At 52.3% G+C, this 25,646-nt stretch overlaps 1 protein-coding gene across 1 annotated transcript; it reads right to left on the bottom strand.

Moving 5' to 3' along the window:
- Positions 1–625: 625 nt before the first annotated feature.
- LOC111144249 (neurocan) lies at positions 626–25,309 on the bottom strand. Its single transcript, XM_022498467.1, has 17 exons — positions 25,281–25,309; positions 20,538–20,617; positions 19,219–19,632; positions 16,875–17,049; positions 16,634–16,761; positions 15,780–16,073; positions 14,815–15,405; positions 14,233–14,621; positions 14,139–14,202; positions 13,143–14,075; positions 8,798–8,914; positions 7,452–7,565; positions 5,951–6,109; positions 4,851–4,933; positions 2,780–2,924; positions 1,854–2,036; positions 626–1,612 (listed from the first exon to the last, which is right to left on the bottom strand). The coding sequence occupies exons 2-17, from the start codon at positions 20,608–20,610 to the stop codon at positions 1,467–1,469; spliced, it is 4,008 nt and encodes a 1,335-aa protein (XP_022354175.1). The 5' UTR covers positions 20,611–20,617; positions 25,281–25,309; the 3' UTR covers positions 626–1,466.
- Positions 25,310–25,646: the final 337 nt, after the last annotated feature.

Here is a 25,646-nt window from a genome sequence, read left to right as displayed (position 1 = left end):
AAATCACCGGGCTGTCGAGAAGATTCAAGGAGAGAGTGTGACTCTTTAGCTCAGTATCGACTCCACAGTATTATTTCCCAGGAGGAATATAGGTTCACTGAACACGTTTCTTTCTCTATGGAACCCTTGGACCATATGTTTGCTTATTTTTCTTTCCTGCAGAGGACCATTCTCCACTGTGGTTTTTAGCACAAATCCACAGATTTTGCCCAGAGTAGAGGAGTTGAGAGCGGACAAAACATGGAGGATAAGGTGTGGGTTTTCCTGCCAGAGATCAGAGAGCTGAATCCTGGCCTTTGGCCTGGAAAGTTCTTTTACAGGTTGCAGATTTGGGGGAACAGATTCAGTCAGTTCTTTCCCACTTAAAAGATTTTTTTAAACGATGAGAGAAAAATGTGTGTGTGTGTGTGTGTGTGTGTGTGTGTGTTTCGGTTTTAACACTGTGCATTTCTCTACAACATGACTGCAGGTAGATGTCACTACTTCAAGTTTTAAGCGTTTCTAGTCCGCCAGGCAATGAATGGAGACAGGGATGGGGCAGGAATAGGAGTGGGACCCAGGGCAGGGGCACTACTGATGTCTCTTGAGGGATGGGTATGGGCACTGAGCTAGAAAACTTGGCACCTCCTTGGTCCAGGAAGGAGGTTCTTTGTCTCCCTGAGAGATGGAGGGGGAAGAAATCTGGGCTCATCAAGCCCTAAACATCCTCTCTTCTGTGTGTGTGAGAGAGATTCACCACACATACAGAACCACCAAATCTCAGCATTGGACTCGACCTGGGAGGGTAAGCAATACACCTTCCCTCCATTGCCCATATATTGCTCTGACTATCCTGACCCCTAACTCTGAGGGCACAGAGGAGGTTGTTCTAAAACAGTCCTAAAATTCAGTATGTTGGAGTTCCACACTCCATTTATCCCCCAAGACCAAAGACGGAACTTGGGCTGAAGTCCAGGGTGGAGGAAGAGCAGCTGTCAAGTTCAACTTTCAACTCCCAAAGCCAACGACCTTAACTAAAAGCTCCAGCCCGCATTTAGGACATCTGATGGTTTACTAAGCCTGCATGTCTGGTGTGATAAGCCATTCCTTAGTGTGAATCCGAATATATACCCTTGCACCCTCATCAAAGCCTTAGTTCAACAACCGGTAATCAGCCTCGCCAACAAAAGACTTAACCGGTGCAAAGAATGATCTTTGCTGATTGTGCTTCCCTCCACTGGGAGATGCTCCCAGAGTTCAGCCTGACTAGAACTGACTTTTCAGATACCTGGCTTTGCCTGCCAAGTGGACCTTGTGTATATAAGAAAGAGGAGAGAGTAGTTTTTTACAAAGGGTTATGGGGGCGGGATGTGGTTTGGGGCACAGGGGCTTCCAGACCCTCTTGTTTTTCTCTGGGCTCTGTCTCCCCAGGTGAAGCCTCCAGAGAAGGTGTGGGAAGGGGGTTGTGCTTCCTTTTGCCTGGTTTCTCAACAGAAATTCCCTTCTTCCTTCTCCCAGTCCTCCACTGGGTGTTTCTTGTGTTTTCTGCGCTCTTTGCGCGATTTGTGGTGGTGATGCTGGCGATGGTGCTGGTGGTGGTGATGGTGTCGCCGCATCCGATGGGACCGTCTGGCTGTGGGGAAATGAGGAAGGACAAGGAAGTGGCAAGAGGTGGTGAGAGGAGGGTGGCCTGATGCAGCGAGCCTTTCCAGGTGGAGGAGAAATGAAGGAAACACCAGACGGGCTGGTAAGTTCCCGCTTATCTGCAGGGCTGTATTATCAGGCAGATCAACATGTGTAGTAATAAGATGTTGTGATTGGAGACTACAAATAGCTGGAAACCTGTGTTGGGGTGTCTGGGGATAGCCACTTACGTTTGGTACAGACGATTTGGGGCTGGTCCCACTTGCCATTGCTCCGGCATCGAATTATGGCCACATGGTGCTGGGTAAATCCTTCATCACACTGGTACCGTACAGTGGCATGGACATTATACTTGGTCTTGCGAGCACCAATGGGTGAGGCATTCTGCACTGCCGGAGGGGGACCACAAAGCACTGGACACAGAGGAACCACCAATTAGGGAAGTGGCCACATCTGGGGCTGAACTGGTTTCCTCTCTTTTGGGGTATAAGACACCCGTCAGCAAAATCCTGCCCTTTGCCCAGCTATGACTTCTCCAGCTGGATGTGACTGTGTCTGTCTCCTCTATCCAAACCAGGAGCTCCTTAGGGACAGAAACCTCATGAACACATCCCACCCTCCTCAGTTCTTATGCATGATGGCAGAGAAGGAGGTGGGAGACAAGAATAAACCTGTGCAAATGAAAAGAAGAAAGGACACGAAAACTGGCAAAGAAACACAGGTAAGAATAAACAAAAGTATCAGAGGTAGGTGGACATGAGAATGCTTCCAAGTGTTCTCTTAATATGTAAAGAGCTCTTACAAATCAATAAGACCAACATGCCTATAGAAAGTTATGCAAAGGAGATGAACTATTTTCCCAGAAAAATAAACACATACAAATAGCTTATTGACATAGGAACAGCTGGTTATTCTCATGCTTAAAGACATGCAAACGACCATAACAAGTAGATACTATTTTTTTCCCTCTCATGAACAAAGAACAAAATTTGGAGAACACACAGAGTTGGCCAAAGTGGGAAAAAACGGTCACTCTCACACAGTGCTGTAGTGAAAAGTGGGCAGGGCTGACTTACACTTACAAAAACTGAAATAAAACAAAGAACCAGTGAGTGTGAGAGGCAGGAGGGAAGCGGTGGGGCGAGGAGCAGCCTACCTGTTCCCTTCTTACAGACGTAGGGGAGGTTGTAGTTGCAGGGAACGTCGTTCCAGCGCCCGCTCTCATGTGCAACCATCACCACACAATCCTCCCCGCCCGCGAAGAAATTGTCAGGCTGGTTCTCCCGCCAGTTCTCATATTGCTGCGGGAATAGGAAAGAGAGGGACTCAGGCTCTTTCACTGCCTAGCGCAGGACTCCCCTGGCCAGACCATTCAAACTTTAAGGACTCAGTGTTTCGATGTACACAATGGGCACCACTCTGCCTGACAGTGGCCTCTGCTGTACTCGGAGTCACCCCTCCTTTGGCCAAGAGGCGGCAGTGCCCTCTTCCTCAGCCCTCCTACCTCCTTCCTTTCTCCCTGACAGTCTGTTTTCCACATGGGTCACTGTTACATGAATAGCTGAACAAAGGTCCCAGAGGGATTCCCTGAGGAGGCAAGGGGATAGCTGAAGACTCAAGGATAGAAATGGCAGGGAACAGAATTCCAAGCAGAGAGAAGAGCTAGTGCAAAGGCCCAGAGGCAGGACAGAGCTTATCCTGTTTGAGGAACAGAACGGAGGCCAGTGGGCGGGAGCTGTTAGATGGAGTTGGGGTGTGGTCAGTAGGGGACCAAGGGCCAGTTTTTGCACCAGTAGAGGAGATGGATTCTTTTAAACTGAGTATACTACGTATCACATAAAATTTACCATTTTAACCATTTTTAAGTGTCCATTTCATTGGCATTAATACGATTCACAACGTTGTACAACTCTCATCACTATCTATCCCCAGGATTTTGTCATCCCTTTAGACAGAAACTCTGTCCTATTAACAATCACTCCCCATTTGGCCCTGTCCTAAGCCCCAGGCAACCACTGATCTATGTTCTGTCTCTACGAATTTGCCTGTTTTAGATATTTCACGTAAATAGAATCCTACGTCATACAATATGTGGCCTTTTTATGCTTGGCTTGTTTCATTAAGCATAATATTTTCAAGTTTCATCCTCATTGTACCACGTCTTCGCTTAGTATCCAAACAGTGTTCATCATATGGATGGACGGCATTTTGTTCACCCATTCACCTACTGATGGACATTCGGTTGTTTCCATCTTTTGGCTATTGTAAATAGTACTGTTGTGCACATGAGGGTCCAAACGTCTGTTTGAGTACCTGCTTTCACTTCTTTGGGGTATCTCCCTAGGAGTGAAGTTTCTGGGTCATGTGGTAATCCTGTGTGACTTTAACTTTTTAAGGGACCGCCAGACTGTTTTCCATAGCAGGAAGAGGCGGCCTTTTGTCTTGAGAACAATAGAGAGTCTGAGAAGACTCGAAGCAGGGAGAATCATGATCTGATGTGTGATTTTTAGAAGGTCCCCATGTATATAGGTTTTCCATTTGGGGCGATGAAAATATTCTCAAACCAGACCGAGGTCACGGTTGCATAACACTGTGAAGGTACTAAATACCACTGATATACACAGTTTAAAAAATGATCGATTTGGGGGGCAGCTGGCTGGCTCAGTCAGAAGAGCATGTGACGCTTGCTCTCCGGGTCGTGAGTTCCAGCCCCCCATTGGGTGTGATGACTTAAATAAAAAAATGTAAAAAAGGAAGCTTTAAAATGATTAATTTTATGTTATGTGAACTTCACAACAATTGTTCAAAAAGTTCTCCTGGCTGCCAGGTGGAGGGGCAGGAGTGTAGGTAGCGAGTGTGTTGGGGATGGGGTTGGGGGGTCTGCTGGAGGGGTCCCAGCGAGTGATAAGGGAGGCTGTAGGGCAGTCGGAATATCTTAGAGTCCATGGCTGGAGGACAGGGTCATGAGCAAGAGGAGGCCTCAGGCCCCGGTCCTAGATTTCTAACTTTAGCCACTGGGTAGACCAGATGTTTACAGGGCTGGGAAGTCAAGGGCTATCTGGGGCTTTGCTGAATCTCCTTTGCCAACCAACTTGAGAATCTCAGAGCTATAAGGACCTCTGATGGATCTGCACAAGAGGGTAAAGTCAGGCCAGAGCACAGAGCCCACGTAGGTCCTACCCATCCCACTGTCCTAGGGAGACCCAAACCTGGCTCCTGCCACTCACCAGCCCCGTGTTGTCCGTCCACTGGAAATCCCTCTCCACGATCCTGTCATTCAGGCCGATCCACGTGTTTTCACGCCCAAAGCCTGCGAGTTGGGGCATCCTGAGGGCTGGGTGCCCACCCCTCCCCCAGCCTGGGATGTGGGCTGGAGGAGTGGTGGAAGGTGTGGGAAGGGAGGAGCCCAGCCCTTCCCCCAGCCTCTGTGTGGGCTCGCTCCCGCTCCCTCGCTTCCCACACAGATGAGAGTGGGAGGGGGAGGGAAGCATGAAAAAAGCCGGGATTAAGCTCCAGTCTTGCCATGATCTGTGGCTTAAACAAACAGCCAGAAGAAGGAATAAACAGAGACGCGTCAGATCTTTGTAGAAAAGGAGAGTAAAGGATGGGAAAACCAGCAGTGGGGTCGGACAGGGCAGGCAGGTGAGCGAGTGAGGGCATTAGTCACTGACTATCATAGAGGATAAGCGTGTGTTTGATTACGATGGAGGGGAAAACAACAACAACAACAACAACAACAACGAGGGAACCAGGGAATGAACAAATGAAGGAATTAACAGGGGAGGGGAGGGGGGAAACGTGAATAATTGGATGGATGAGCAAATGGCATGGGGATAATGAATAAATCAATAAATGCCAGATTTAATTGATGCAAGGCTCATCTTCTAGATTTCTGCAGAGCTCCATCCTCATTTCAACCCCCACATCACAGATGCCTCTTCATTGCCCTCTTTCCCCTGGCTCTGTTTTGTCATTTGTGCACTCAGGACCAGCTAAATTATAGTATAGACTTATTTAATTAGATATTTACTTGTTTGCCTATAGCCCCCGCAAGAACGTCAATCCCTGAAGACAGGACAATCTGTGTCTCACTCACCGTTGTGTCCCAGTGCCCGGAACGGTGCCAGCACATACTCAGTAAATTTTTGGTGAATGAATGAATGAAGTGAATAAATGGAATGACGAGTGGATAAACGGACACGTGAATTCAAGGGGTCAGGGCTGGCATGAATGCACATAGCTTCAGAAAGGTAGTGTCTTCAGGACCCTAGGGGATGCCCTGGCAAAGGGACTGCAAGGGCCACCCTGCCCACCCCAGCGTCCCTACTGTTAATGAAGCTGTGTTCCTCAGGTGAGTGGATGCTGGTCAGATGGCCAGCCCGGCGGCGGCAGTCCCTCTCGGCGTCCTCCCACGCCCGTCGATGGGCGAAATAGCGGTAGCAGTGGCCTTGGAACTTGTGCCAGCCGTGGTCACAGCCCTCCGTGTCTGGGAGGTGGGATGGGAGTGTGAGGGAGACCGGCCTTGGGCCAAGCCCCGCCCTCCTGGCCATGAGCACAGCCAGTGAGCCAGAGAGAGGACAAAACCCAAGGTTACTGTGGGGCCAGATCACCCCTCTTCATGTCCCCATCCCCCAGAGGCTCTACCCTCCCTCCACCCTGGTCATCTCTCCCCTCCCATATTCACTTCTCTGTTGCAGGAAGAGATTCAACTGGAGATCTTTACACCCACCCCTCTCATCCCAACTCTGACGTCTCCTTCCCTGATTGGCCCGCACACTCTGTGTGGCCCCAGGGAACTCGGGAAATGGATCTCAGGACGTCCTAAAATTTCTCTCCTGCCAAAAGGCTCAGATAGATATTTTTCCCAAAGAGCTACACAAATGGCCAATAAACACATAAAAAGATGCTCAACATCATTAGCCATTAGGAAATGCAAATCAGAATCATCATGGGACACCACCTCACACCCACTAGGAGGGCTAAAATTAAAAAATAAATAAAAAATAAAAAGGGAAACACCAAGTGTTGGCGAGGATGTGGAGAAACTGGCACTCTCGTACATTGCCAGTGGGAATGTAAAATGGGGGCAGCCACTGCGGGAAACAGCCTAGCAGTTCCTCCAAACGTTGAACACAGCATTGCCGTGTGACCCAGCCATTCCAGCCAGGTGTAACCAAAAAGAATGAGGTGAGAGGAAAGGAAACTGGTGTCTAAACAAAAACTTACACATGAATGCTCACAGTGGCACTCTTCACATTAACCACAAGGGGAGGAACAACCCAAACAGCTACTAAGTGATGAACAGATAAGGAGAATGTGGTTGATCCCTACAATGGAATATTACTCAGGCATAAAAAGGAATGGAGCCCTGATTCACACGACAATGTAGATACATTTTGAAAACATGCTGAGCGAAAGAAGCAGACACAAAATGACACACAGTGCGGGATTCCATTTATATGAAACGTCTAGAACAGGCAAATCCATAGAGACAGAAAGGAGATCAGTGGCTGCCAGGGGCTGAGAGAGGAGGATGGGGAGTGACTGCTCATGGATACAGGATTCCCTTTCAGGGTGACAAAAATGTCTTGGAAATGGCTAGAGGTGGTCATTGCACAACATTGTGAATGTACCGAATGCCACTGAATTGTACACTCTAAGGTTAATTCTATGTTATGTGAGTTTCATCCCCAAACGACAACTGATCATCTGTTCAACCCACAGCCACAGAAGCAGAGAGGGAGACCTAAAGCACGGGAGGGGCACGCATGGCCCAACCATCAAACCCACTCCTTGGTACTATTTCCAGGGTCTTGGGAGAAACTCACCTTTCTCGCAGAGGCTGCCCCCATAGCTGGGGAGGCAAAGGCAGACGAATGTGTTCACTTCATCAATGCAGGTGCCTCCGTTCTCACAGGGGCTGGAGACGCAGTCATCAATATCTGGAGGGGTGGGACAGAGTCAGAGGTGGGCCTCCCCTTGGCTCCCAGGCCCCACAAGGAACCAGGCAGAAGATGAGGTCATGATCCTACCATCCGTCCTGGGCCAGAGAGAACCAACGGTGTGGTCTGCACAGCTGGCCCAAGGACTCTGGAAGTCAAGGGGAGGAACCCCACGCAATTAACATGAATTAGCATTAATGAGAGCAGATGCCACTGTACCAGCTGAGGACCAGGGAGTGTGGAATGTTCCACTGGACTTCAGAACAGTGAAAGTAATGCTCTGGCAACCAGACTCACAGAATGTCGAAGATGGAGGGTCTTTCCAGAATGTGGAACTTAGGGAAACCGAGATCCAGAGCATTTGCAAGGACACGCGCCGAGACAGGACGCTATTTGTAGGTGGACCTAGCTATCATTTGAGCTCTCCTAACAACTCCTGTGTAGACAGTGCCCGGGATTTGTATACCTTGGGCAAGTCACTTCCCCTCCTTGGGACTCTTTAATTTTTGCAAAGTGGTGATGAAAAGAGCACCTTCTCAAGGGTGACTGTAAGTGGAGGGTTGGTAAAAGAGTTCAAGAAATCACACTGCTGGGGCGCCTGGGTGGCTCAGTGGGTTAAGCCTCTGCCTTAGGCTCAGGTCATGGTCTCAGGGTCCTGGGATCGAGCCCCTCATCGGGCTCTCAAGGGAGCCTGCTTCCCTTCCTCTCTCTCTCTGCCTACTTGTGATCTCTGTCTGTCAAATAAAGAAATAAAATCTTAAAAAGAAAAAAGAAATCACACTGCTTATGTTTATTGTTATAATTCTGTAATTAGTGTGGTTGTGAAGTCAATGAGGTAGTGCGCAGAGGTCAAGACTGATAGCATTTATATTTGTTGTTAAAATTTCATAACTTTTCCTATTTCCTGTGTTGAGCTTTCGGGCTCAGAAGAGTCCCCTTGGATCTGGGAGGAGTCCAAGCCTTATCGTTTATCTTCCCCTCTCATCCCTGCCTGATAGTAATGGGAGGCAGCACACCTGAGCCTTGGTCCCCAGGACAAGAGCTCAGCTGTTTGGTGCCGGTTCAGCAAATTGGGGCTGACTTATTGGCTCCGAGGAGATGGGGAGGGGAAGGGAGCTTCTGAAATCAGCCTTTTTTTATCCCTGAGTCCTCCTGGGGATGTCCGCTGGAGTAGACCCCAGGCCTCGGATTCAAACAAGTCTAGGTTCCCATCCTGAGTCTGGGGCACTCACCAATCTCACAGTTCTCCCCGGCGAAGCCCTGGTCACAGCTACAACCGTACATGGTACCGTTGGCCTTACAGGTGCCCCCATGCAGGCAAGGGTTGTTCTCGCACGGATCCAAGGCAGCTGCAGAATGGACAGGCAGTGTGGAGAGGAGGTAGGCCACCATGTTGCCTGCTCTCCCAGAAGCCAGACCTAAGACTCCCCAAAAACCCTCTCCAGGGAGTCCCCTCTATAACTTCCAGAAGGCAGCTACCGATCTCCTCTTGCATGCTCCTGTGATGAGGAGCTTACTCCCCTCAGGAACTGCCCAGAGCATCAGTGGGCCACTCTGCTTATGCACACTGACTGAACAGGAATGGGCTTCCTGAAGCTTCTTTTTGGAAGTCTCCTGGAATGTGGGTTTAAGTGCCTCCCTGACCTGTCCCTCTCTTCAAGGAATGCCCTAATGGTCATCGTAATTCTCCCAGTTTGGAGCACAGAGGTGGACATAAGGTTCTAAGTGGGGTATAAGCAGCACTGGCAATAGTGGGAATCATCACCTCCCTCATTCTGGTGGCTCAATCTTTTTTGATGCATCCTCAGTGGTTATACTGCAGAGAGATGGTGGATTATAGTAGTTCTAACCACGAGCTCTGGAATCAGAGAGGTTAGTTTATTTATTTTTTTTTAAAGATTTTATTTATTTATTTGTCAGAGAGAGAGAGAGAGAGAGAGAGCGAGCACAGGCAGACAGAGTGGCAGGCAGAGGCAGAGGGAGAAGCAGGCTCCCCACAGAACAAGGAGCCCAACGCGGGACTCGATCCCAGGACGCCGGGATCACGACCCGAGCTGAAGGCAGCTGCCCAACCAACTGAGCCACCCAGGCGTCCCTAGAGAGGTTAGTTTAATCCTTGGCTCTGCCACTCACTAGGGACCCTGGACAAATTACTTCTCTGAATTTCAGTTGCCTCATCTACAAGATAGAAATCAAAACAATTCATCCCTCTCCCAGTCACAACTATAATGTCTTGTCTGGCTCTGTCTATATCAATCTGAGGCATCTTGAGGAGTCTCAGCATTGCTCGGTATGGACTGAGCACTCACGGGGCAGTGAGGAATATGCGTCCTTGTCTCCCTCGCCCACCATTTCCCCCCATCAGCTGGGTTTCCTGGAGGCAGCTGAGTTTCCCCTTGGCCTCTCTGAGGTCCAGATGCCTTGATGGGTGGTCTCCACCCTTGGGCCTGGTAGGGGCAGAGCAAGAATTCTCATCCTATCCCAGGCCAACCTCTCATCTTCTACTGTAGACACTAGAGCCATCACCCAGAGAAGAGCAGGGCCTGGCTTAAAGTCACACAGCAGAACAGTACGAGAACCAAGTCTGGCCTCCAAGGTTCTGGAAGTTTAAGGGCCTCTCTCTGGCCCCTAAAATCTAGAATTTGCTTCCGTTTTTCCTGGTCCAAGGCCTCCCAAGAAACTGAGATGGTAATAACCAGTTGGCTTCCTCCCTGGTCTGATCTCTGCTGTGACCCTCCATAGGCTGCTCTCCCCATAGTCGCCAGAGAGAGCCTATGTAACCTGAGTCAGGTCACACACCTCCTCTGCCTAGGTCCCTCCATGGCTCCCCATTACCCTCAGAGGAAAAGCCAAAGTCCTCACTGCAGCCCACAGGGCTCTGTGTGATTTTTCCCAACCTCTCCCTGCCCCACCTCCTCCTTTCTTCCCCTCGCTCATTCCGTTCCAGACACACTAGCCTTGCTGTTCCTACTACATGCCAGGCAGGGGTCTGCCTTTGTCCAGTTTATTCCCTCCACCTGGAATGCTCTTCCTCTCAATCTCTGCATGGCTTTTGCCTCACCCTCTTCCGGCTTGTTCGGATTTCATGTGGTTGGAGAGGTCTTTCTGACTCCCCCTTTCCACTGTGAGAAAACTCCCACTGGAATACCCCACCCTTTGCTTTATTTTTCTCTTTTGCCCATATCACTTTCTAACCTCCCATATAATTTGCTTATTTACTAGGGTCATCATTACTGGTCTGTGTCTTCCCCCAGAGCACTGATGCTCCACATGGCGGCCACATATAGTTATTCAAGTTCAAATTAAAATGGAATAAAAGTAAAAACACAGTTTCTCAGTCACACGAACCACATTGCAAGGACTCAGTAAGCCCACGTGGCTGGTTGCTACCATGTTAGACAGCACAGCTCTGGAACATTTCTATCATTTTAAAGTTCTAGAATGCTGCCCTAGAATGTCAGCTTCCAGGGGACAAGGGACTTGGTCTCCAGATGGGGCCTGAAATACAGCACTCACTAATTGCTTGTTAACTGAATGCAAGTAGCTGCTGGCCCTTCTGTCACTCACAGACACCCATGCTAGTCCTCGGGGTGGTGGCATGTGCCCCCGTGTTTGGCCAGAGGGGCCTGTGGCTGGATGGATCCGTCCCTGTTACCATCCCAGCACGTGTGTGCACACGCATGGGGCTGCCAGGCGCTGGGACGCGTGAGCCCCGCCAGGTGCCCCGAGCTGCCGACACCTACCCACGGGCTGGCGGTGACTCAGTCGCTCACTGGTGCTGCGTTTATTTTTGGCTTCATTAGCATTTCTGCTACAAGCGGGCGGGTGGGTAGGCGCTTGGGTCTCCCCCAGCGTTGGCTGCCTCCCTCTACCCAGGCTGCCACTGGCTTCAGTCTGGAGCCAAGAACCCAGTGAGTCCAAGACAGACACAACTATAGTCTTGAGGGCTCCACCCAAAGCCCTTTCCTGAGCACCCCTACCCATGATTTTCCCCTCCTGCCTCTCTGAGCAACCCCTTCTCTAGCTCCTCTGGCTTTAAGCCTCCTTCCATCTGCCTATTCCCCACCACCAGTCTCTTCTCTGCTCCTTCCCTGAGTGGCCTCACCCCTTCCCCAAGACCTCGGGTGTTTGTTTCTGATACCAATGAAATATGCACCATGCGACCTAGTGTCTGGGACACACTGTTGTCCAATGGGCCTTCATTCAAATCTTAGCATTGGGCGCCTGGGTGGCTCAGTGGGTTAAGCCGCTGCCTTCGGCTCAGGTCATGATCTCAGGGTCCTGGGATCGAGTCCCGCATCGGGCTCTCTGCTCGGCAGGGAGCCTGCTTCCCTCTCTCTCTCTCTCTCTGCCTGCCTCTCTGTCTACTTGTGATCTCTCTCTGTCAAATAAATAAATAAAATCTTTAAAAAAAAAATCTTAGCATTTACGCTCTCCTCAGCGGCATGATTCAGCTGAAGCGACTGACTTCCCTGTGCCTCAGTCTCTCCATCTGTAAAGTGGATCATGCTAGGACTTGTTCCACACGGCCATTATAAGGATGGACCAAGCTGATTCCAGTAAAGACCTCAGAACAAGGGGCGCTTGGGTGGCTCAGTGGGTTAAGCCTCTGCCTTCGGCTCAGGTCATGATCCCAGGGTTCTGGGATCGAGCCCCACATCAGGCTTTCTGCTCAGCAGGGAGCCTAATCCCCACCCCCACCCCGGCATGCTTCTCTGCCTCTTTGAGATCTCTCTCTCTCTGTCAAATAAATAAATAAAATCTTTAAAAAAAAAAAATCAATTGATCCTAAAAAGGGTTAAAAAAAAAAAAAAGACCCCAGAACAAGCCAAGCAAGCAACAAGCGCCGATAAGCCTCAGCCCTTACGGAGGCTTGTGCCCCTGCCCAGAGTCCACTTGCCTCTTGGGAATCCAAGAAAAGGGAATGCCATCCTGGACACCACCCAGGGGTGACCGGGGCGGGGGGTGGTGGAAGATGGAACCCCGCCTCTGCTATTTGCAGCACGGCCACACTTGGCCTTCAAAAAAAGGAGCAAGTGTAAAACCAGTTGTGTTAATAAGAGTGTTTTGCAACTCAGAAAAAGTGTCTTTTAATTAGCTGCTGCTTCTTTTTTTTTAAACCTCAATTAACCAAAAAGGAAAAAAAAAAAGCCAGCATTTGCTAGCTGAGCTGGCGGGCCGACTAGGCCCAGGAGAACCGGGCATTTGACTTTCTCTGGACTCCCCCAGATAGAGAGAGGTTAAGGCTTCCACAGACTCGGGCTCTGACTGAAGTCTGGCTACTCACTAGGAAGCAGACATACTTCCCTAAGTCTTATTTTGATCTCTATAAAGTGGGGGTGATGCCCACCCCTCCGCCTCTTCCCAGTACCCATTTTCCCTGCGGCTCAAGGACCCGCACGATCCGCACCACTGAATCCCACTTGCAATTCCCACTTGAACAAAAAGCCCTTCCTGCCAAGTCTCCTTGCTGGGTCCCCTGGAATAACCCTCCCTTCCCAGCGCTGAGCTCCCCGGCCTCTTGCCCCTCAGCCATGACCACAGTGGGCTAGATGAGGTCACAAGCTTTGAACTCACCCTCCTCTGCACTCCCATTTGCAGGGGTCCCTGGCAGGGTCAGCTCTTCTCCACTCGCTGCCTCTTCCCAGAAGCCCTCCACACCTGGGCTCCCTGCCAGGACCTCCAGCTCAAATTCCTCGGGGCCCAGGGAGGCAGGCAGAAGGGTGCTGGGGGAGGCCCCCGGCACTGTAGGCGCTCCTGAGGAAACTGAGACAGGCTTGTCCACGCTGGCTGCCGTTGGTGCCCAAGAAGGAAAAATCAGCTCCTCTGGGGGGCTGCCCTCATGTGAAGGGACCAAGGTTCCCGGTGTTCCCGGGGTCACCATCTGTCCCTCTGGCTCTGGATGGGGTTGGGAGCTTGAGGAGACCACTGTGGACATGGCCAGGACCCCAAACTTGTCCCCCTGGTCCAGGGACCAGGGGGACATCGCCATGCTTGAATCCACAGCCACTTGAGGGCTCAAGGTAGGGCTTTTGGCTCCCTCAACTACGTGGGATCCAGGTTCCCAAATCCCACCAGCATCACTGGGATCCAGCGTGGTTGTGGAATCTGTGGGCTCCAACATGGCTTCTTCATTTATAGGGGCCCAAGGCTCCGAACTTGGGGTGACCCCAGGAATCAAGACAACTCTGGGGCCCCCTGAGGGCGCCGATGGGGAGCGGGAGTCCTGCCCGTCAGTGTGCAGTGAGGGCCACGTGCCCTGTGCCTCGTCCATGATGGCCTGAGAACTGGAACTGGGGCTTTCCGCTGTGCTGAAGACCCCAGACTCAGACCCCGAGATGTCTCTCACTCCTGTGGGCTCAGTGGCTATCTTGGCAGGATAAAAATCTTCTGCCACATTCCTGTCCACAGAAGCTTGTGGATTGGATCTGGGGAGCTCAGTTTTGCTGAACCCAGTAGGGTGGCTCTCCCCCATTTCTCCAAAGTCTGTCCTGGGATGGTCAGGACTGGCTCCGACTTGCGTGTCTGTGGCTGTCTGCGAAGAAGCTACTGGACGTCCCGCTCGGTGGCTACCAACTGTCGGGGATGCGGTCTCTCTACTCTGTCCTGTCGGGACTGAGGAGAGGGACAGGGAATGCTCCTCTGGGTGGATGGGGTCCTGGGGGACAGCCTCAGTCTCTGAGGCAGGAGAGGGTGGACCAGTGGCCATGACCTCACTCTGCCCCTTGACCCTGTCAGCCTGCGTGGGGAGGGGCGTAGGGTGTGAATGTAGCCACAGTTTCGGGGCACGAAGCATGGCCATGACAGGGAAGTCTGGGGAAGAGACCATAGGGGACACCCCCCAGGAGGCAGTGCTGGGGCCTTCTGAGGGGCTGGGTGCCAGGGCAGTGGCCTCTGAGGGGGACCAGGGAAGGTCAGGAATGGCTGGCCTCACACTGGGGCCCTTGGCTTCCTCTAGCTTCAGGCCAAGGACACTGCTGGGGGCTGGGATGCTAGGTGGTACAGCAGTTGGGGGCCACAGCCACGGGTCTGGGGGGCTCCTGCCACCAGGGAAACCTGAAACAATATTAACAAGAGTAATTCGAATTATCTCTCAGTGGTACCTTCTGTTGAGTCCCCTTGGCCCAAGGAAGAGGGGGCTTCTGAGGCTTGGTGAGGCCGGGGCCCCAGCTGGGATGTGGAGCCTCTTCCTGCGTCCCCCTCAGACCGCCCCCCAGCAGGTCCCACCTCCCCCTTGAACCCCACTCACCAGCTTCAGGCCCATCCACTTCATTGGTCAGCACAGCCCAGGGGCTTTGGCTCTGGGTCTTCCCTGAGGCTTCTGTGGCTCCCGTGGCCAGCAGAGGCTCCACGTGATTCCCAGCAGCCTCTGGGGTCGGGGGCTGGGTGCCGTCCTCAAGCCCCATCTCCAGGCCTTGCTGGGGTTCCTGCTGCTGGAAGTGGCGCCCGTTTAACCCTTTAAAGCGTCCCCTCCTCCTGGGTATGGGGCCAGTAGGAGTGGCCTCCGTGTGTGTGCCCACTGCAGTGCTAGGACCACTAGGGCTGGGGGCCACTGTGCTCAGCCACACTTCTTCAGTCTCCAGGGGGGGCCTTGAGGCCAGCGTGAAGCCTCCAGAGGTAGGGCTGGGGGTCTCCCGAGACTCCTGCTTCCTTGCCAGGATCAGAGGCTCTTCCTCCCCACTGGACACTACAGGTTCCTGGAAGTCGGGGGTGACCATCTCCTCCCCGATGCTGGGCTCCAGTTCTTGGGTTGGGGGCCCTTCTGCTGACAGAATCTCCCCCTCATCCCCAGATGAGGGGGTCTCTGGGTCTCCGTGTTGATGTGGTGTAGGGTGATGAGCTGTGGGAGAAAGCCAAAAAGGGTGTCAGGTCCAGGGGCTGGCTGGGAAGTTCTACCAGAAATCTACTCCCATTCCAGCATGCTGGGGCACAGACCTGTGTATCTGTCTCTCTGTGCCCCTCTGTCTGAAACTTTTGAGTGGTTTCTGAGATTCCCCCAGACTGAGAGAGGAAGATGCGAAGTTATCACCCCCACTGTTCAGGCTAGGACCCACTGTCAAGGTCAGTCAGATCTTCACCCCGACATGGCGCATGGCAGAGCTCATTTCCAAGGATCTCTCCTCCATCTGGGCTCCGCCTCCACTAGAAGGCAAAACTCCCAGGGGCGTGGTCTTGACCTGGCTGTGTCACCTCGGGGCGGGCCCTTAAACGCACCTCGGAAGCAGTAGGCATCGAAGCGCTCTCCGGGTGCCGGGAAGCCGGTGCGGTTGGCGAAACGGTAGACCGTGCGCACGCCCGGGGCTGGGCCCCCGCAGCGCCGGCGCGGCGTCTGGATCGGGTAGCGCACGCTGCCGTCGGCCAGCCAGCCCGGGTCGCACTGGTCCAGGCCCTCGTGCCAGGCCAGGTGCAGTTGTCCCACCGAGGCTAGCACGGCGCCCTGGCGGCGGCACTGGGCACGCGCGCCGGCCAGTGTCAGGCGGCGGGCCGGGCCCACGTAGAAGACCTCGCCTGCGGGAAGGCGCGGGCCAACGTCACGCGGGCCTGGAGGATCCTTTCCCAGAGCCCGGGAAGGGGGACCCACTCTAAACCCCAGCCTGGTCGGGTTTGGGTGATGGCTAAACCAGGCAGGGACAGCCACAGCTGTGCTCACCCTGACCCGTCTAAGTCTTTACCTCTCATGCAGTACTAAGAGAAGGGCTTTAACTTCTTTTTACAAACAGGGTAACTCAGGCCCTTGAGTGTGCTGGGTTTCAGACAAATGGAGGGGCTTGGCGAGGGAGCACTCAGAGAGGAAAAGGACGGTAGGAAGAGGGAGAGGGCCAGGGAGAAGGAGAGGCTCAGAGAAGGGACAGGGTCTCAGAGAGAGGGAAGGGGCACAGGGAAGGAGAGGGGCTGAGGGAGGGTAGGAAAGCTCAGAAAAGGGTGAGTTCAGATACTGGCTGCAGGTTTAGAGAAGGATGAGACTTAAGAGAGCTAGCTAGGCAAGGATTTAGGGACGCATGGGGGTTGGGGAGGTAACCAGGGCTCCAGGAAGTGGGGTGGGGGTGTCCTGCCAGCCCCAGACTTACCCCCCAGCTCACGGGCAAAGCAATACACATCGTAGAGTTCCCGTGGGTCGCGCCTCCCATAGCTCCTCACCCCTGGAAGGCTGCTACGGTCGCCATAGCAACCAGGACGGGACTGGGTGATGGGATACCTGACAAGACAAGGAGGGGGTCCCTGTCAAATATGTGAGCCTGGGGCTCCCCCATGACCATCTTTCCCCAGGGTCTAGGTCTCCATGTCCCCTGACCCTGTGTGCCCCCTCACCGAACAGTGCGGTCAGAGAGCCACCCGGCATCACAGTTGTCAAAGCCATCTTCAAAGGCGGCCTGTAGGTGCCGTGGGGCTGCAATGGTGGCTGAGCTGAGACGGCAGGCCTCCTGGGCCTCTGCGAACGTCAGTGCATAGCGATCCTGAGCTGCCCGGTAGTGGAACACAACACCTGTGGGAGAACATCCAGGATAGGGGCTGATTTATGCTGGGATCTTCAAGAACAGACCTCCCTCTTGCAGAATGCCCCTTCCCCTGGTTTGATAATAAGAGACCTGCCCCCCTATAGTGCCCTGTACCATGCCAGATTGATATGTCCCCATTTTTAGATAGGGAAACTGATAAAAATGGCCCTAAAGGGCTACAGTTTGTCAAAGGTTTACCATGTAATAAGCATTTATAAGCTTTTTTCATTGAAATCTTATAATAACACTATGATTCGCCCCATTTCCAGAAAAGAAAACTGAGGCTAAGAGAGACTGAGGGACATGTCCAGTTCCACACAGCCCGTGTGAGGCACAGCCAAAATTCCTAGCCGGGATGGTCTGGCTTCAAAGATAGCACTCTCCATGGCCAGGTTTAGACCCTGGGAGTGACAGGAGGCATGGAGAAGAGTGCGAGAAATTCTGCCTTTTAAGAAATAAGTACATCCTGGCACCTGGCTGGCTCAGCTGGTTGAGCAGGCAACTCGACCTCGAGGTTGTGAGTTCAAGCTCCACACTGGGTGTGGAAATTACTTAAAAATAAAATCTTAAGGGATGCCTGGGTGGCTCAGTTGTTAAGCGTCTGCCTTAGGTTCAGGTCATGATTCCAGTGACCTGGGATGGAGCCCCGCATCGGGCTCTCTGCTCGCCAGGAAGCCTGCCTCTCCCTCTCCCACTCCCCCTGCTTGTGTTCCCTCTCCCACTCTGTCTCTCTCTGTCAAATAAATAAACAAAATCTTAAAAAAAAAAGGGGGAGGGATTAAATATATGTATTGATAGAGGAAGCTATGGAAGAGGACAATGGGAAATCAAGTGTTTCTTGCTCAGCCTGGAAATGGAATCATGGAAGACTTCCTGGAGGAGGTGACATGGGCTCAGTGACTGAAATTCTGATTAAGGGATGAAAGAAATATCTGAGCAAAACAAAGGAATGAAATATTTTATTCCCTTTTATCAGAGCCCCTGGAAGGCAACAGCTGCATCTCAGTTATGATTCTATCCCCAGCATCAGACTAGCGTATGGTGGGTGCTTAATAAATGTTTCATTGAATGGATCGATTGAACAAGCCCAGAGGTGGAATTTACTTCCTTCCTCATTTACCAGTTTCCTTCAAGCTTTATCAGTTTTGAGCAGCAAGGCCTTGGAAAAGGAATAGTTGGCTGACCGCATAAAATATGCAGTGAGACACTGTTGGGGGGGGAAGACTGGGGGTGCAGGGACTTGCCCATGGCCAACAAAGGTTAAGGGAAATCAACTTCCCAGCAAGCATCCACAGGATGTTTTCCACACAACACGCATTCACTGAGTCCTTTGTCAATTACCTTTTTACGCATCAACTGTGCCACACCCTGTTCTAGGACTTTGCTTTAATAATCAAGAAATTTTTTTGTTTTGTTCACCTTGATCAGTGAGGAAAAGAAGCACAGGATATTTCAACAGAAAAAATTTAATACTGGAGTGGGTTAAACAGGTATTTGAGGACTTGTTATTTACTTAAGATATTTTTTCAATTGACTTTAGAAAGAAAACCTCACTCTTTAAAACATAAATTTATTTTATTGTATTAAAAACATAAATTTATTGTAAAAGCAAATCTGTATTCCTATTTCAAATAGAAAGTCAATATACTCTGTCTTATGGAAAGTAGGTAACCATGGAAGGGACTTAAAGTTATAAAAGCCTATAAAATACTATGGTCCACAAGAGACTGAGCCAGAAGCTGCTCTCTCTTAGCTAAGAGAGAAGTGTGATAGAAAGGGTAGTCCTGGATAAGATTTTCTTTTTCTTTTTCTTTTTTTTTTAAGATTTTATTTATTTATTCAACAGACAGAGATCACAAGCAGGCAGAGAGGCAGGCAGAGAGAGAGAGAGAGGAGGAAGCAGGCTCCCCGCTGAGCAGAGAGCCCGATGCGGGGCTCGATCCCAGGACCCTGAGGTCATGACCTGAGCCGAAGGCAGAGGCTTTAACCCACAGAGCCACCCAGGCACCCCCTGGAGAAGATTTTCTTTGGGACGTTATCAGAAGACTCGAAAGAGAATCATTGTTCAAGGAGTGATCTCTAAGGTGACATTCTGTGGATGAGCTTCAGGCTCAGCCCCCCTCCCAGCCTTGTCCTCTCCCCTGCCCTCAACTGACCTGTCACCTCCAGGGGCACTAGGTCCTGCTCATCCTCGATGCCCCTCACCACCTGGCAGCGGTAGAGCCCAGAGTCGCTGGCCCTCAGCGGTCCCAGTAGCAGCGTCGCGTTGGCCCGGCGCCGTGGGTAAGCAGGCAGGGACACGCGTCCCTGCCAGCCCTTGGCCACTCGAACCACGTTGTCCTTGGCCACCAGGATGGGCAAGTCCTGACGCTGGCCCGATGCAGCCCGCACCTTGGTCCACTTGATCCGAGGGGCTTCTCGGGCTGTACCTGGCCGTGGCCGCAGGGTGAAGAGACAGGGCAAGGCTACCAGCTCCGCCAGCGCGGCCCGAACCAACCCGGACCCCACTTTCTGCATGTGGAGCCCCTTGTTGATGGTGGCAGAGGCAGCAGCAGTGGCGTCCTGTGTGCCTGGAGTGGAGAACGTGGAAAGAGGACAGGACTCAAAGACAAGGACTAGCAGAGAACGTTATTTCCCTCACTTTATGGATGGAGAGACTGAAGCCAGAGAGAGTAGGTTGCCTAAAACGTCATAATACAGTCAGCGGATCTGTGATGTGCACAGATCTGTGAGCAGAAGAGGTGTAATAGGGTCAGATCCCTTCATAGTTCTGCCTCCACTCCAAAACCAGATCTTGGCTGCCAGGGGTTTGACTCTCTGTCACTGACTCACTGTGCAGCCATGGGAAAGTCACTGTCCTTCTCTGAGTCACAGTTGCTCCAAAAGTTAAGGAAGAGGGAGCCATGAGAAGGGAAATGTTTGTGTTTGTGGAGTACCTTCTAGATAATGGACACTCTATACATAGCAATCAGTTCATTTGATTTTCATAACCATAGGCCGAGGTAGCCATGTCTCATTGTGTTTCAGGGGAGTTGAGGAAACTGAGTCTCAGACACATCATTTGTACTTGCCTAAGACTACAGAACAAATCAGGAGGCATTTCTAATGCCTGGGCTTAACCACCACTGGGGAGATGCCAAGGAGAGTCACACATACCTTATTTCAATTATCCCACCCATGGCAGGCATCACTAATCAATCTCTACATTATTCTCATTTTTTTTCCCCTCTCTCTCCAGCTCATCTCAGCAAAACAGTGAGAGGCAGGAACCTCCAGCCTCCGCTGGCAATGACTAAAAATAACCTCTCAGGTGTCTTGTTCGCTTTTGACTGTTCAAAGACCTTTTTCATCTATTCTCATTTTATTCTCCAGACCAAGCCAGAGAGCCAGCAGGAGAAGGCTCTAGAGTTAAAAAGCTTCCCCATCTTGTCAGTACCCCAGAAACCAACCTCTCCCACCCCACAAGCCCACTCACTCTGTTCCCCAGCCACAAACAGCAGCATCTGGAACATCAGGAGGCCTGAGGCCCAGATAGACATGGCCCTCATCCTGGACCTGGAACAAGATGGAGAGAGAGGTGGAATGGGAGTGAGTGTAACCTTCCCAGACAGTGTGGAAGGACCAAGTCCCCCCACTCTACACATCTGGAAACTGGGGCTCAGAGCAGCTAGTGTGTCACTCAAGGTCACACAGTCAGCAAGCAAGGGTTGATCCAGGATCTAAGCCCAAGACCAGCTGACTTCAGAATCCCAACAAACAAGTCTCACAGTCAGAAGCATGCACGCTGGAGTGAATCAGACCTGGGGTTATCTCTCTGCCTGTTCTTTGCTGTGTGACCTAGAGAAAGCAGATTAGCTTCTCTGTGCCTTGGTTTCTTTGTAGGTTAGACAGGGATAACATCAGGTAGTTGTAAGGAACAGATGCATAAACACAGTCGATACATATAAAATGTCCAGAACTGGGGCATCTGGGTGGCTCAGTCAGTTAAGCATCTGCCTTCAGCTCAGGTCATGATCCCAGAGTCCTGAAATCAGGCCACACATTTGGTTCCCTGCTTTGTGGGGAGCCTGCTTCCCCTCTCCCTGCCATTCCCCTTGCTTGTGCACTCACTAGCTCTCTCTGTCTCATAAATAAATAAAATGCCTAGAACTGCTTCACATGAAGGAGTAAATTTGAGCTGCTGTTATTATTATTTTAAAAAAATTATTTATTTAGGTGATCTCTACACCCAACCTGAGACTCAAACTCATGACCATGAGATCAAAAGCCACATGCTCTTCCAATTAAGCCACCAGCCTCCCCTGAGCTGTTGTTATTATTATTATTGACATTAACACAGCCAAGTTCAAAATCTCATTTTTCAGGTTGGCCTCACCCATAAGACTAGGGTTTCCTAAAGGGCAGCAGTCAGTCCCAGTCTGCCTGGGGTCCCCAGTCCTGGCAGTAGGCTGGCCTTCATGCCAGCCTTTAATCTGGGTTTGCTGACTGACACGATTCTCAGCTTCAATTCCAGGATTTGGTTGTCGCCAAGATTCTATTCTTGGTTTCTGGGATTTCTGAGAAGCTGCCAAGTCCCAGCTGGAGGAAGGGGCCTCACCCCTGCCCACCCTAATCTCTTTCTGACTTCATACCGCCTAGTGAAGCTGCCTCCTAGGTCCACAGAGAAACTCCAGTTGTGGGTCCGGCCTTCTCCAGGGGTTGTGGCCCTCCCGGCATAAAATGGGCAATTACTGAGTGCCAACCATAAGGCCCAAACCAGACACTGGGACACAGCAGTGCCCTCCCGGGTTTCACATCCTTCCAGAGACTAGAAACCCTGGGGTAGTAGTCCCTCCCCAATGTGTTCCAACCCTCTGTACCACTCCCCTCACTGGGACTCAGGAGGTGGGGACAGATGGCAAGTTAGAGCACACTCTATAAACCCAGCTTTTGCAACCTTACCCCAATAAAAGGATAGCCCGGAGAAAGGAAGTGTAGATAGAGCCAGAATGGGGGCTGTGGAGGACAGCTAGTCCTATCCCCAACGACCTTTCCCAGATCCCAGAGGCCCTACTGGGAGGCCAGCCAGGGACCTATCCGTGGTGCTGAACTCTGGGGCGGCAATGAGGGGACATTGCCCAGAGGGGACACTGCCACTTAGTCTCCCTGCCTTCTTCTGGCAGCACCTCCAGCCCAGAGAGGGCTAGCGGTTTGCCTAAGGCTGCACAGCAGGGTAGAGTCCAGACCCCAGGATGGTGTTCCCAACTACCAACCCGTAAATCTCAGCAACTTCTCTCTCCATTCCAGGCTGTCCTCATTTCTCCACCTTGGAACCTTGAATAAGTTTGACGTCCCCTGATGGCTGTTCTAGGCCTGGCAAGGTATTAGAGGGTGGGGCAGGACTCTGGGCTGCACCTGCCCCAAGACAGCTTTAGGAGGGGGTGAGTTCAGAGAATACACACACACACACACACACACACACACACACACACAGAGTATGATTAAAAGCACAGATTACATCCAGGGGTGCCTGGCTAGTTCAGTTGGAGGAGCATGTGACTCTTGATCTGGGGTCATGAGTTCAAGCCCCACACTGGGTGTAGAGATTAAGTAGGAAAAAAAAAAAAAAAAAGCTCTGCCTCTACTTTTCATACATTGTATGACCCCTTAAACAGGCTGCTTCATCATCCTCAGTCTCCCCAACTGTAAAATGGGTATCACCCAGGATGTACCTCATAGGGTTATGGTGAGGATGGAACAAGCTAAGACTTGTGACGTGCTAGAAATGTCAAATTAAAAATCAGCTTTTTGTATACAAAGCCTCATGTACACACACAAATGTACAGAGGTGATCCAAACAGTGACAGTTTCAGGTGCACCCTCCCACGTGCACACATGCCCTCCCAGATGCACTCTGTTCCCTCCACTTGCACCCTCACACACCCACACCTCTTCTCTTAAAATACCTCCTCCCCAGAGCAGCCAGAGGTGAGCATTTACACAGCTGTCTGGGGCTCGTCCCCTCATGAATAATGCACAAGCCTCATGCATATGCAAACAGGGGCCTGTGGGGCCTTGGAGGAGGGGCGGCCCGGAAGGAGTGTGTGTGTGTGTGTGTGTGTGTATCCTTCCCTCATACCCACCTCCTGTCTTAGTGGGGACTGAATGTGGGTGAGATTGCCAGCAGGCGTTTTTGTGTGTGCCTAGATGCACATCGGGATGCTGTGTCCAGGCAAGGATATGAACTTGTGCCCTGTGATGTATGGATGTGTGCATGGGTCTGCAGCCGCTCTGTGCACTGCATGGAGCATAGGAGACCCACTGTGGTCTCTGGGTGTGCGGGTCCGAGTGCCCCTCTGCAGGGGCCATGAGCACATGTGTGTTTCTAGCTGGAGTCTGGGCATATTTGTGAGCATGGCCATGACCGTGGAACTCCTCAGAGGAGAACGGAAGCCAGGCTCAATAAACCATCTCAGGCTGCCCCTTGGGAACCTGAACCCCAATGTCTCCCCATTAGCTCCCCAACTCTGCACACAGACCATATCTTACACCCCCATGCTCAGGGTCCACACCACCAATCACAAGGAGAGGACCCCTTTTCTGTACATGCAGCCACATACCCCAGACTCAGAGCCTGGGAGACACACGCGCACACTCGGATTCACAGTGACATTAACAAAGAGAGACAATATGGGCACTTACAAGGCAGGCAGCACGTCTTCTGCACAAAGACACACACCCACAGTCTCAGGCTCTCCACATAAACCCCTCGATGAGGCCATACCAGCAGACACAGTTCCTCACACACACTCACACATGGTGATGCCAGCCCCTGGCACAGACCAGGCTGGATAAATGTGGCCTTGGTGACTGGTGGGCACACATCATTTTGCCACCTGGTGATGTGGCCCCCGGCATAAGTTTCCTGACAAAGACACAATCTCAGTCACGTTAGAGTCACAGAGGACCCCAGACCCTCCATGGGCACACAACATCTCTCAGCATGGGGTAGACACACACACACACACACACACACACACACACACACACACACACCACCTCCTGGGGCGGGGGCACCTTCCATCTGGGAATGTCCCTGAGCCAGCGAAGGTGCTGGGTTCTGAGGTCCCACGATCTGCCCACCCCTCCCTCTCTGCCCTTCCCCCACATCCCCCGCTGGGGCCCAGCGCCAACCCTCTCTTCATCCTGGCTGTCTCCCATTAATGCTGCTGAGAGGAACAAAGCCCCGTGCACAGAAATGGGGGTCGCTCCTCCCTAGGCTGGGCCTGGGGTCCCAGTCCCCTACTTTCTAGTGCCTATGCCCCCAAACCAAGCCAGGACTTCCACAAGCATCTCCGTGGGCAGATTGAACTAAAGGGGTGAGGCAAGAGTCTGTGTCTCTCTGTGAGGACACGGTCAGATGTGGAGGTGCTGGGAGCGGCCCCCCCTCTTGGGACTGGGTGCCCCTCACGGGTCCTGGGGATCCTAACTGGGGGCTTTTGTTGACTCACACCTAGCATTCACCTGGGAGACCCAGTGTGCTCCCTGAGAGAAGGGACACCACCCCAACTCCAGATCTGAGGGAACAACAGGGACCACCTTGGGAAGGAGCCCCCCAGAGCCTCCTCCCTGAATCAGGATGTTGTGACAGGACCTGGGCCAAAAGGAGAGGGAGACTGTAGGGTGTCCCTTTCCTGTGGCGGTTCATACTCAGATAAGACCCCCTTTCATCACACTCAGGCTAATCTGGAGGGCCCCCCTCCCTGCTGCAGTCCAGCCTGGATTCCTCCATTCATCTGCAAATTGGGAATCCCCACTTAAAATCCTGGGGTGTCTCGTCTCAGACACTAGGATGCCCAGTTCTGGAGCCCCCATATAGCATCTGGGTGTCCCCTTCTTCTCTCTAAAGTCAGGGTGCCCTCCCTTAGCCTTGGTTCCCAGTGTCCCCTCCCCACTTCTGAGACCCACCCCCAGTCCTGCCCCCTCCCCACCTTGGGATTGTCTCCGCATTCCCCGGACAAGCCGGGGATTGACCCCCAAATCCAAGTCCCCCTAATATTCCCAAGCGCCCTCCCAGTTTGCGTTCTCTCCCCAACCTGGGTCTCCCCTCCCCCCTATCAGCCCCCCCTTTTCTGGGGGCTTCTCTCTGATCCCAGGCCCCCTCCCCAATCTCGTGCTGTCTCTAATCGAGAGGACCTCTCCCCCAACGCGGCCCCCTCCCCACGACGGACCCCCCCACCTGACTCCTAGCTCGGACGCATCCCGGGGCGGTCGCGCGGCACAAAGGACGCTCCGGCTCGCCTTGCTCGCGCCGGGTCCAGCCCCTGCGCCCTGCGCTCCGCTCGCCCCAGAGCCGCTTCAGCGCTTATAAAGGGGCCGCGGGGCTGCTCTGCGCATGCGTCCCTGCCTGCCGGAGGCCTCCGGCTGTGCGAGAGCCGGGGCTCCACCTACCTAAAGCCCCCTCCCCACCTCTGTCACCTCACACCCCACCCAGGGGAAGACTGCGTCTGATTTCCTGCCCATTCGCTCATGTGCCCCAGGAATCACATTAAATATTCCCAGACTCCCCATAGTGGGGTCTGTCCCATCTTACAGATGTGGAAAC

This window comes from Enhydra lutris, unplaced genomic scaffold (assembly GCF_002288905.1).
Source record: "Enhydra lutris kenyoni isolate GAN:26980312 unplaced genomic scaffold, ASM228890v2 scaffoldscaffold10, whole genome shotgun sequence".
In the NCBI taxonomy this organism is placed as follows: domain Eukaryota; kingdom Metazoa; phylum Chordata; class Mammalia; order Carnivora; family Mustelidae; genus Enhydra; species Enhydra lutris.
This window is presented reverse-complemented; position numbering and strand designations above follow the sequence as displayed.

Excerpts from the sequence above, each read along its gene's own strand:
- LOC111144249 (XM_022498467.1), bottom strand. The coding sequence starts at position 20,610 with ATGAGGGCCATGTCTATCTGGGCCTCAGGCCTCCTGATGTTCCAGATG. Across the intron at positions 16,074-16,633 it reads CTTTGCCCGTGAGCTGGGGG|GCGAGGTCTTCTACGTGGGC; the intron begins GTAAGTCTGGGG and ends GCCTTCCCGCAG. Across the intron at positions 14,203-14,232 it reads CTGCCTCAGAGACTGAGGCT|CATTCCCTGTCCCTCTCCTC; the intron begins GTCCCCCAGGAC and ends CACCCAGAGGAG.